This window comes from Brienomyrus brachyistius, chromosome 11 (assembly GCF_023856365.1).
Source record: "Brienomyrus brachyistius isolate T26 chromosome 11, BBRACH_0.4, whole genome shotgun sequence".
NCBI lineage: Eukaryota > Metazoa > Chordata > Actinopteri > Osteoglossiformes > Mormyridae > Brienomyrus > Brienomyrus brachyistius.
Window position 1 is genome coordinate 14,194,437 of NC_064543.1, and position 12,735 is coordinate 14,207,171.

The 12,735-nt window shown below is 49.1% G+C and overlaps 2 protein-coding genes across 5 annotated transcripts in view; one reads left to right on the forward strand and one right to left on the reverse strand.

The window, feature by feature from the left end:
- Positions 1 to 12,735, forward strand: part of dagla (diacylglycerol lipase, alpha) — a 32,842-nt gene that overhangs the window by 7,127 nt on the left and 12,980 nt on the right. For all 3 annotated transcript variants that reach the window (XM_049031071.1, XM_049031073.1, XM_049031074.1), the window contains 12 exons: positions 144 to 355; positions 527 to 628; positions 1,047 to 1,185; positions 1,423 to 1,510; positions 1,718 to 1,852; positions 1,954 to 2,031; positions 2,912 to 3,036; positions 3,332 to 3,482; positions 3,720 to 3,803; positions 9,463 to 9,540; positions 9,678 to 9,758; positions 10,034 to 10,176. In XM_049031071.1, the coding sequence (XP_048887028.1) occupies positions 144 to 355; positions 527 to 628; positions 1,047 to 1,185; positions 1,423 to 1,510; positions 1,718 to 1,852; positions 1,954 to 2,031; positions 2,912 to 3,036; positions 3,332 to 3,482; positions 3,720 to 3,803; positions 9,463 to 9,540; positions 9,678 to 9,758; positions 10,034 to 10,176 (1,416 nt within the window). The remainder of the gene's footprint in view (positions 1 to 143; positions 356 to 526; positions 629 to 1,046; positions 1,186 to 1,422; positions 1,511 to 1,717; positions 1,853 to 1,953; positions 2,032 to 2,911; positions 3,037 to 3,331; positions 3,483 to 3,719; positions 3,804 to 9,462; positions 9,541 to 9,677; positions 9,759 to 10,033; positions 10,177 to 12,735) is intronic.
- Positions 4,351 to 7,054, reverse strand: LOC125751795 (uncharacterized). 2 transcript variants are annotated; one of them, XM_049031076.1, is made up of 2 exons: positions 5,434 to 7,054; positions 4,351 to 5,172 (listed from the first exon to the last, which is right to left on the reverse strand). In XM_049031076.1, exons 1-2 carry the CDS (start codon positions 6,160 to 6,162, stop codon positions 4,921 to 4,923), a joined length of 981 nt encoding a protein of 326 aa, XP_048887033.1. In that variant the 5' UTR covers positions 6,163 to 7,054; the 3' UTR covers positions 4,351 to 4,920. The 2 variants fall into 2 exon arrangements, with proteins under 2 accessions (XP_048887033.1, XP_048887032.1); XM_049031075.1 differs by having other exon boundaries at positions 4,351 to 5,223.

Below are 12,735 nucleotides of genomic sequence, written 5' to 3' on the forward strand. Positions count from 1 at the left end.
TGGGGGTTAAGGTTGTCATAGTTAGCATTAGTATTTTTCTCGTAGAAATGAATGAGCGGTCCCCACAAAGATATGATTATAGGTGTGTGTGTGTGTGATTGTGAGTGAAGTGTCAGCTGTGGCTCTCTGCCGGCACCCTACAGGTTGGTTGTGCTCTCCGTGGTGCTCTTCGGCCTGCCCTTCGGCTCTGGCCAATCGTGCACAGTGACCCTGGTGGACCATGGCCGGGGCTACCTGGGTATTCTGGTTAGCTGCCTGATCTGCGAGAGCGCCATCATGTGGCTGAGCATGAGGGGCAGCATCCTGTACACCCAGCCCAGAGACGCCGTGCAGTACGTCCTGTACATCCGCCTGGGTGAGCGACGCATCTCCCGCGCACATGCATCTTGACATGGACATGCGCGTTTGCTTGCTCGCCCTTCCCCGCCTGCACATCCGGGAAATGCATGCGATCGCTCGCACTCGCTCTCTCACACGCACCCTCTCCTGCTTCCTGACATCCTGTCTCTCCCCCATGTCCGATCAGCCATACTGCTTGTGGAGCTGGTGTACGCTGTGGTGGGAATCGCCTGGCTGGTCCAGTACTACCAACCCTGCTCTGACATCACAGCGAAGAACCTGACTTTGGGTGAGAAATCGAGCTGGGGGGTGGGGGGATGTGGGGGTGGGGGGGGGATATCTCAGCTCAGAGAGGATTGGAGGACACAGGAACACACTTATATTAGCCAATTATGTAAGTGAGTAGCTGAGTGTACAGGCATTTCTGTCAGTCATCGACCCCCTTCTCACTGTGTGTGGGTACAGAATTCCTTTGGAAATAACACGCTTTTGTTTGAACCACCCCGTGGAAACAGTGACCAGTCTGTTGTCACTCTGAGCGGCGTCCGATTGCCGCTGTGTCAAAGGGAAAGTGCGTCAAGTGGAAGTGAGAGTTAAAGGGCAGCGTGAATCTAAAAATGGATGGTTGGACTTTTTGCCTCTTTATTCCGAACGGGTGACGCCTCCCCTGAGTGCCGCCGGTCTGATCACAACTCCCCCCCTCCCAGGGATCGTGGTGTGTAACTGGCTAGTGATATTCAGCATGTGCATCACGCTCATGTGCACCTTCGACCCCACGGGCCGGACGTTCGTCAAGCTGAAGGCAACGCGGAGGCGTCAGCGGAACCTCACCACGTACACGCTGAGGTGAGGAATCGCACGCCAGTGCCCGGTGGCAGGTCTGCGGTCCGTTCCTCGACAGGTCCACATTTGATACCTTGACACCAACACCGTCTACTTTGACGCCAGCCTTCCATTCATTCGGGCTGTCACCGAATATGTCAGAAATGCTGCACTAGGGTATTTATGGAACGTGGCTGTGAACCGGAGATATGCTGTTTGGCCTCAGCGCTGTCAAGGTGAGCACACTGTCTCCCCTCTCAGACACCGGTTAGAGGAAGGGCAGGCCAGCAGCTGGAGCCGAAGACTCAAGTTCTTCATGTGCTGCACGAGAGCACAGGACTCCCAGGCCGTGAGTGTCTCCCCCTACTGGCCAGAATGTGGAACTCCCATGCTAATTGGATTAGCTGCTGCTAAGCTAAATTGATGCATTCCTATAAGTCTGTTACTACTCTTGCCTCTTGGTTCATTTTCTCGTAAGAACTCGAAGATCTGTTGTAAGATGTCCCTCCCCTCAGAGCTAGGGCCCAAATGTAGTCATGTCTTGCCTGCTCTCCAGGACGCATACTCAGAAGTAGCCAGCCTGTTTGCTGAGTTCTTCAGGGACCTGGACATTGTGCCAAGTGACATCATTGCTGGTCTGGTGCTGCTGAGGCAGAGACAGAGGGCCAAGCGATCTGCCATCTTGGAACAGGTATTGGGGAGGGAGAGGGAGGAGAATAGGAGAGCTGTTTAGGTGGGATTGTGTGTCTTTTAAAAAACAATCTAAAGTTGGTGCTGTATGTTTCTCATCAGGCCAACAATGACATTATTGCCTTCCTATCTGGAATTCCAGTCACCCGGAGCACCAGATATCTGGACCTGAAGAACTCTGTGAGTCCTGTACTGCATGGGGAGTGGGTCTGGGTGGGCGGGGCGGGGGGCAGCCTTGCTTTGACAGGCATGAGCAGAGCTAGTTAGCAGGGGTGTCAATTTTCTGTTTACAGTGGACACAAACCATCTCCAAGGTGCTGCTCAGTTAAAAAGTATGAAGCGCCAGGCCAGGCAGGCAAGGGAGTAAATACATTATCTAAGAGTACAGAGGCTCTATGGTCAGTGTTAGATTCTGTCACCTGACAGTATGAATTGTCACAGGATGACTTTCTTTGATCAAGATTTGGTTTCCTTAAGACCATACTAAATTCTTAGCCGAAATGCTCAGTTTGATATAGTCATAATATCTGAAGATGGCTGAATTAAATCATCTGTGTTAATTATGGGATTTCTCTGGTTTGAATAGAGATTTCAACCCTGCATACAGGGTAGCTCAAGACAGCGTGTTAAGCTATTTTTTGCCAGACCAGTTTCTGATTCATCGCGTCACTTCGGATTGAATCATTTCAGATCGCAGCTCCTGTCCTGCATCTGACACCGAGCGAATCTCGTCTGGTCTTTCCTGTGCGATCAGTCCCTCCGTCTTGGCCAGTACTTTTGATGTCTGGCCAAAGTGCTGCCCCGTTTAAATTAGCATTTTCTTTTCTGCTTATGCAGGGAAGCGCATGTACGGTTTGTGGAAGCAGTTTGTTTCTGGTTATGAAATGTAATGTGTGGTTAGTCGCGACTCTCTGCGCTTCTCAAGGGCAGTCTGCCGTGAATGTTGATTGGATGGCCGGTCCCCTGGGTTCCATGCCTTGGTGCCTCGGTGGTGTTGGGGCAACAGTAAGACAGAATGTGAGTGATTTTAAATACCCTGTGTGTGTGGTTGCTCCTGCAGGCTGAGATGGCCATGTACAGAGATGTGTGCTACTACATGCTGTTTGCCCTGGCAGCGTACGGCTGGCCCATGTACCTGATGAGGAAGCCTGCTTGCGGTCTGTGCCACCTAGCCAGCTCCTGTTCGTGAGTCTGCCTCCCGTCCCGCACGACCAACACCCTCCGGAAACCTTCGCACGTGCCCCGGCGTGGCTGCAGTGACTCAGCGGAGGGTGCAGCTCGGCTCTCCTCATATATCCAGCCAGTACTGGCACACGTGCACAGGCACATACTCACCCGTGGGGCTCCGCCCAGCTAACCGCTAACCTGAAATAAACCCCCATTGGTTGTGGGTAAATGCAGCCACGGTCTAACCCTGCTGTCCAGGCTCCTTGGTGCCTTCCCGGGTAATTCCGCCCCCCCCCCCCCTTTTTTTTCCCAGCTGCGTTCCAGTCTCAGGCTCCCGCATGTACCAGTCCGTAACCGTGGAGGAAGACAACTGCTGTGGCTGTAACGTGCTGGCTATCCGCAGACACTTCCTGGACCAGGACCTGAAGCAGGTCCACATTGTCTACACGTCCTGCCATGATGCCGTGAGTGGGAGCGGGCTTAAGGGTCAGCTTTTGGGGTCACAGGTCACTAGGGCCAGCGTGTCTGTTCGAGTCCGATCGCCTTCCCTCCTGTTGACTTATCCTATTGCATGAGGTTACATTTTTAATGAGCTTTGCCGGTAGGACCGAAGGTAGTTCTGTTGCCAAAACCAGATAAACAGACAAACAAACAAACAAAGCTGCTTATATGTCTGTCCTTTGTCACCTCTGCTCGGGCAGGTGTACGAGACTCCGTTCTTTGTGGCAGTAGACCATGAAAAGAAGAAGGTCGTCATCAGTATCCGGGGAACTCTGTCACCCAAGGTGGGGGCCCGACGCCTAGTCCAGCCGGCCTTTTTCCGCAGACGCATGGGCACTCGCTCGCTCTCCCACACTGTAGTCGAACCCGTGCCGTCAGCATGCAAGCTTGGGCTTCCCTCCACCCTCCATAACCATTTATCCAGTACAGGGTCCTGTCGAGCCTGGAGCCCATCCCAGGAAGCATTTGGACTTGCTGGGCCTGATTAGCCGGTCCAATGCCTTGGATGGTACTGCTATAGGATGATATGGGACTTTCTGTTTTAGCTTTTTTTCTCCGCTTTTCTTTCCACTCCTCGTAAATGAGGGTCCGTAGTGTGAATTTTGACCTGTTCTCTGGGGTTGAAAGAAGGAGCATTTTAAATTGAAACATAAGAACATAGGAAATTTACAAACAAGAGGAGGCCATTCGGCCCATCAAGCTCGTTTGGGAAAACTTAACTAATAGCTCAGAGTTGTTACAATCTTATCTAGCTCTGATTTAAAGGAGCCCAGGGTTTTATCTTGCGCTACACTAGCAGGAAGGCTATTCCATACTCCAACTACACGCTGTGTAAAGAAGTGCTTCCTCAAATTCATTTTGAATTTTATGTTCTCCCGCTAATTTCCACTTATGGCCAGCTATTATTCCTGTATAATAGCTGGTCAGACCACAATTCAGTAAACCTCCAAAATAATCCTCCCAAAGAATGTTTTTGATTTATTCACGTTCATTCAGCAATGAAATTCATCTAAAGGCAAGGCGCAGTAACATCAAACAGCACTTTCTAGTTCAAATATTCTCAAGGCCGACTGTAATATAGCACACAAATAACAGCACATTGATTCCCCGGCCTTATAAAGCCCGGCCACATGTTTACTGTGAGGCTGCCTCCACCCAAAACACTGTCACATCCGTTTAGTTTCAGTGAAAACCTGTTCAGTTCTCAAACGAAAAAGGACACTTAAAATGAAATGATGCTTAATTTGTCATTCGCTACAGCACATTGGATTTCTTTCATTTTCACATATCCCATCTTACTCTCCTTTGAGACACACACATGTGGCTGAAAATGAAACTTATGGCAGGGCTGCACCGTTTGTCCGGCGCCCCTGGAGCTTTTTGGGGGCTTAAGGCCTTTGCTCAAGGGCCCAACACAGATGTGACTAACGAGGATTGGATTTGAACCGGTGACTTTTCCATCACAGGCATTCTCATACACATACCCATACACATCACAGCCTTAGAGGCACCAGCAGGCATACTCATACACATACCCATACACATCACAGCCTTAGAGGCACCGACATGCCTACTCATACACATACCCATACACATCACAGCCTTAGAGGCACCGACATGCATACTCATACACATACCCATACACATCACAGCCTTAGAGGCACCAGCAGGCATTCTCATACACATACCCATACACATCACAGCCTTAGAGGCACCAGCAGGCATACTCATACACATACCCATACACATCACAGCGTTAGAGGCACCGACAGGCATACTCATACACATACCCATACACATCACAGCGTTAGAGGCACCGACAGGCATACTCATACACATACCCATACACATCACAGCGTTAGAGGCACCGACAGGCATACTCATACTCATACACATACCCATACACATCACAACCTTAGAGGCACCAGCAGGCATACTCATACACATCACAGCGTTAGAGGCACCGACAGGCATACTCATACACATACCCATACACATCACAGCCTTAGAGGCACCGGCAGGCATACTCATACACATACCCATACACATCACAGCCTTAGAGGCACCGGCAGGCATACTCATATACATATCCATACACATCACAGCGTTAGAGGCACCGACAGGCATACTCATACACATACCCATACACATCACAGCGTTAGAGGCACCGGCAGGCATACTCATACACATACCCATACACATCACAGCATTAGAGGCACCAGCAGGCATACTCATACACATACCCATACACATCACAGCGTTAGAGGCACCGACAGGCATACTCATACACATACCCATACACATCACAGCGTTAGAGGCACCGACAGGCATACTCATACACATACCCATACACATCACAGCGTTAGAGGCACCGACAGGCATACTCATACACATACCCATACACATCACAGCGTTAGAGGCACCGACAGGCATACTCATACACATACCCATACACATCACAGCCTTAGAGGCACCAGCAGGCATACTCATACACATACCCATACACATCACAGCATTAGAGGCACCAGCAGGCATACTCATACACATACCCATACACATCACAGCGTTAGAGGCACCGACAGGCATACTCATACACATACCCATACACATCACAGCCTTCGAGGCACCAGCAGGCATACTCATACATACCCATACACATCACAGCATTAGAGGCACCAACAGGCATACTCATACACATACATATCACAGCCTTTGAGGCACCGACAGGCATACTCATACAGATACACATCACAGCGTTAGAGGCACCGACAGGCATACTCATTCACATACTCATACACATCACAGCCTTAGAGGCACCGACAGGCATACTCATACACATACCCATACACATCACAGCCTTAGAGGCACCAGCAGGCATACTCATACACATACCCATACACATCACAGCGTTAGAGGCACCGACAGGCATACTCATACACATACCCATACACATCACAGCGTTAGAGGCACCGACAGGCATACTCATACACATACCCATACACATCACAACCTTAGAGGCACCAGCAGGCATACTCATACACATCACAGCGTTAGAGGCACCGACAGGCATACTCATACACATACCCATACACATCACAGCCTTAGAGGCACCGGCAGGCATACTCATACACATCACAGCGTTAGAGGCACCGGCAGGCATACACATACCCATACACATCACAGCCTTAGAGGCACCAGCAGGCATACTCATACACATACCCATACACATCACAGCGTTAGAGGCACCAGCAGGCATACTCATACACATACCCATACACATCACAGCCTTAGAGGCACCAGCAGGCATACTCATACACATACCCATACACATCACAGCGTTAGAGGCACCGACAGGCATACTCATACACATACCCATACACATCACAGCCTTAGAGACACCGGCAGGCATACTCATACACATACCCATACACATCACAGCATTAGAGGCACCAGCAGGCATACTCATACACATACCCATACACATCACAGCCTTAGAGGCACCAGCAGGCATACTTATACACATACCCATACACATCACAGCGTTAGAGGCACCGACAGGCATACTCATACACATACCCATACCCATCACAGCGTTAGAGGCACCGACAGGCATACTCATACACATACCCATACACATCACAGCGTTAGAGGCACCGACAGGCATACTCATACACATACCCATACACATCACAGCCTTAGAGGCACCAGCAGGCATACTCATACACATCACAGCCTTAGAGGCACCGACAGGCATACTCATACACATACCCATACACATCACAGCATTAGAGGCACCGACAGGCATACTCATACACATACCCATACACATCACAGCGTTAGAGGCACCGACAGGCATACTCATACACATACCCATACACATCACAGCCTTAGAGGCACCAGCAGGCATACTTATACACATCACAGCCTTAGAGGCACCGACAGGCATACTCATACACATACCCAAACACATCACAGCATTAGAGGCACCAGCAGGCATACTCATACACATACCCATACACATCACAGCGTTAGAGGCACCGACAGGCATACTCATACACATACCCATACACATCACAGCCTTCGAGGCACCAGCAGGCATACTCATACATACCCATACACATCACAGCATTAGAGGCACCAACAGGCATACTCATACACATACATATCACAGCCTTTGAGGCACCGACAGGCATACTCATACACATACACATCACAGCGTTAGAGGCACCGACAGGCATTCTCATACACATACCCATACACATCACAGCGTTAGAGGCACCAGCAGGCATACTCATACACATCACAGCCTTAGAGGCACCGACAGGCATACTCATACACATACCCATACACATCACAGCATTAGAGGCACCGACAGGCATACTCATACACATACCCATACACATCACAGCGTTAGAGGCACCGACAGGCATACTCATACACATACCCATACACATCACAGCCTTAGAGGCACCAGCAGGCATACTTATACACATCACAGCCTTAGAGGCACCGACAGGCATACTCATACACATACCCAAACACATCACAGCATTAGAGGCACCAGCAGGCATACTCATACACATACCCATACACATCACGGCGTTAGAGGCACCGACAGGCATACTCATACACATACCCATACACATCACAGCCTTCGAGGCACCAGCAGGCATACTCATACATACCCATACACATCACAGCATTAGAGGCACCAACAGGCATACTCATACACATACATATCACAGCCTTTGAGGCACCGACAGGCATACTCATACACATACACATCACAGCGTTAGAGGCACCGACAGGCATTCTCATACACATACCCATACACATCACAGCGTTAGAGGCACCGACAGTCATACTCATACACATACCCATACACATCACAGCGTTAGAGGCACCGACAGGCATACTCATACACATACCCATACACATCACAGCGTTAGAGGCACCGACAGGCATACTCATACACATACCCATACACATCACAGCGTTAGAGGCACCAGCAGGCATACTCATACACATACCCATACACATCACAGCGTTAGAGGCACCAACAGGCATACTCATACACATACTCATACACATCACAGCGTTAGAGGCACCAACAGGCATACTCATACACATACCCATACACATCACAGCGTTAGAGGCACCGACAGGCATACTCATACACATACCCATACACATCACAGCGTTAGAGGCACCAGCAGGCATACTCATACACATACCCATACACATCACAGCCTTAGAGGCACCGGCAGGCATACTCATACACATACCCATACACATCACAGCGTTAGAGGCTCCGACAGGCATACTCATACACATACTCATACACATCACAGCCTTAGAGGCACCCGCAGGCATACTCATACACATACCCATACACATCACAGCCTTAGAGGCACCAGCAGGCATACTCATACACATCACAGCGTTAGAGGCACCGACAGGCATACTCATACACATACCCATACACATCACAGCGTTAGAGGCATCAGCAGGCATACTCATACACATACCCATACACATCACAGCGTTAGAGGCACCAGCAGGCATACTTATACACATACCCTACACATTCCTCACACTTTGCAACAAATTAGGTTGACCAGATTCCATTTGGATGGATATAGAGTAATGGTTTGGAGGAACACTAAAACACTTCAGTGTTTTACACTTTTTTATTTTGTTAGAAATTAAATGTAGTTACTGGGAGGTGTTGCTAGTACCACTTTGGACAGCTCTGGTTGCCAAAGTCTGAAAAGTATCCTCCAGCATGCTGAGCTGCTCTGGGTTATGGAAACGTTTGATGACCCACATCCATTAACTTCCCGTGGAATATGACTTTCCTTTCCAGAACTTACCGTGTATATGTGTGTATATGCATGCATGCATCTGTATGTTGGGTCCAATCTGTCTACCCCTCTGTGGCAGGATGCCCTGACAGACCTGACGGGAGACTCAGAGCGCCTCCCTGTGGAGGAGCAGCATGGCACCTGGCTGGGGCATAAGGTGAGCTCTGCAAGCTCCGCCCCTTCCCCACCCACGCTCGCACACCCAAACTAGATAGTACTTAATGCTTCTAGGCATCTGGCTTCTCCTCTTCTCGATGAGGGTCATTCTCATGTTCTCGCATCCTGTATCTCTAGGGCATGGTCTTCTCAGCTGAGTATATCAAGAAGAAGCTGGAACAGGAGATGATTTTATCACAAGCGTTCGGGAGAGATCTGGTATGTGACAAAGCGCTTCGCCCCTTAGTCTGCGTCAGTCATCTCATGCCCGGCAGTGTGTAGGACTTGGGGGAGGGGGGGGTAGTGCACAGTCCAGACACTGGCCAGCATTTGCGTTGTTCCACCACAAGGTGGAACAAATCCAGGTGCTCGGCCGGATTTCCGATAGCTTTTGGTGTCATGGGACCGTACTGAGGGTGGTGATGGGTTGTCATGTGATTTGAAATATTGTAGATTTCTTATCAAGTGTCTGCCCCGCCCCCCCCCCAACTCAGGGAAAAGGCACCAAGCACTACGGCCTGGTCATCGTGGGCCACTCACTGGGGGCGGGCACTGCCACCATCCTGTCCTTCCTGCTGCGGCATCAGTATCCCACACTGCACTGCTACGCCTACTCCCCGCCCGGCGGCCTCCTCAGGTGACAGTGCATTCTTAACACTAGATTTACCGAGTTTTTATTCTCTGCTGAAAGTCCCAAGGTGTTTGTCACCCCTGCTGTGATTTTCGCAGGTCTTCAGCCCCATCCTCCTCCTGCTTTTGTTGTGCAAACACACCCATTACCTGTGAGGCCTGGCGCATTTGCATTTTTTACTCAGAGTAGCTCAAATCCAAGGCAGGCTAAACCTCTGTGTGTGACATGGAAACCTTCACAAAAGTCTGCCATATCTATACCAAATATCCCACACGCTGACTGACCTGCAAATATGAAAGACGCACATTCACAAAATATATGGAAACACAAGTCTGTGTTATTTATAAAACAAATTGAGTGAAAATAGAATGAAAAGTTGCTAATAGAATGAAATGAATAAAATGAAAACATGCTAACACTTCAGTCTCCAATGCATGTTTGTATATAAATGTCATAAGCTGAGTGAAGTCATGGTCCATGGTTTTTGACATGCTCATACACATACAGAATAAAATGTCATTTCATTTTCATTGGCCATCACTGAATTATAACACCAAAAGTGAATTTTGTTTTTGTGTGATCTCTCCAGCTTTGCATGTTTGGCTGTTCATGTAAAAATTGATGTATCCGTGCCTCAGTTCCAGGTTCATCTCTTCGTCATCTTTCTGCCTTTTGTCTCAGTGGTTACTGTCCCACACAGTCTGTCTATCTTTCAAAGTCTGTGTTTGCAGCGTTTGAAAACCCAGTGACCATCATCCCTGTATTTGGCAATGGAGTTCCTTGGCTAGAAGAATCGGAAACAATCTTCTTTTTCCTTTCCACCCTGTAGATGCTTTGTACAGAACGTAGGCATTCACGGCCACCAAGTCCAGCATGTTGTAAAACACAGCTACTGGCCACTTGCTTGTTGCTGCTCGTACTGAATACATGCGCGCCATTCTAAACACTGACGTGGAGAATTCCTCTCCCTGTGCAGTGTCCTTTGCCAATGGAGGAAGTTCACGGCAAACGTTATTCACCATGCCCAGTAAAGTGAAGCAGTCTGTGTGACAGTGACAGTGAGGTGAAGAAATTGTCCATTGTGACATTTCTCCCGTCATCCAGAAATGACTCCATCAGACTCATGACCACGTTCTCTGCCAGCCTTCACCAAGAACTGTGCTGAAAGTTTCACTCCAGGAGAACACATGAACATAGATGTACAGCTGTTCTCGACCAAGGTTCATTGTCCATGCAGTATATTTACATTTACATTTACAGGATTTGGCAGACGCCCTTAGCCAGAGCGACTTACATAAGTGCTTTGAGACTCTGCAATGAATTTCCGATGCTAGCTCAATAAGGACCCCAGCTACGAATACTATCTCTGAGAACGCCATTGAGTAGTGCAGAATTTTTATTTTATTTAATTTTTTTAAAACACACACCAGAAAAAGAGTCGAGTAAGAATATAGAAGTTCTACGTCAGGTATTTCTGAAAAAGAAAAGTTTTGAGTCGTCGCTTGAAGACATTCAAGGATTCAGCTGTTCGGACATCTAGGGGGAGTTCATTCCATCAATTAGATGCCAGGACAGAGAAGAGCCGAGATGCATGTCTTCCTTGTGCCTTGAGGGGAGGTGGGACCAGTCGAGCAGTGCTGGAGGATCGGAGAGATCGTGGTGCAGAGCGGGGTGTGATGAGGTCCTTTAGGTAGGATGGTGCCAGAGAATTTTTGGCTTTGTATGCGAGCATCAGTGTTTTGAATCTGATGCGTGCAGCTACAGGAAGCCAGTGGAGGGAGCGCAGCAAAGGAGTGGTGTGGGAGAACTTGGGAAGGATGAAAACAAGACGAGCAGCTGCATTCTGAATCAGTTGGAGGGGACGGATGGCGCTCAGTGGTAAACCCGCTAGAAGCGAGTTGCAGTAGTCAAGGCGTGAGATGACGAGGGACTGGACGAGTATCTGGGTAGCCTGGGTGGAAAGAAATGGACGTATCCTCCTGATGTTAAAGAGGAGAAACCGACAAGAGCGAGAAAGACTGGCGATATGTGAGGAAAATGACAACCGATCATCTATGGTAACTCCAAGGTTTCTAGCAGAAACCGAAGGACGGATCAGGGAGTTGTCAAAGGAGATCGCAAGGTCCTGGAGGGGGGATGAGTCAGCCGGGATGTAAAGCAACTCAGTTTTACTAGTTTTGAGTTTTAGCTGGTGAGTGGTCATCCAAGATGAGATGTCTGCCAAGCATGTAGAGATCTTAGTGGAGACATGAGTATCTGAGGGAGGGAAGGAGAGGATGAGTTGAGTGTCATCGGCATAGCAGTGGTAGGAGAAGCCATGTGAGGATATAACTTCGCCAAGAGATTTAGTGTAGAGGGAGAATAGGAGAGGGCCAAGAACCGAGCCCTGAGGGACACCGGTGGAAAGACAACGTGGAGTAGATGTGGATCCATTCCATGTCACTTGGTATATCGCATCCAAGCCGGACAAATTTGGGATCAAGTTCTGGATGGCCACGGATTTGGAGACCAAATACGTCTGCAACGTGTCCCCTAACTTGGGAAAGGACCCCAGTCACCAGAAAA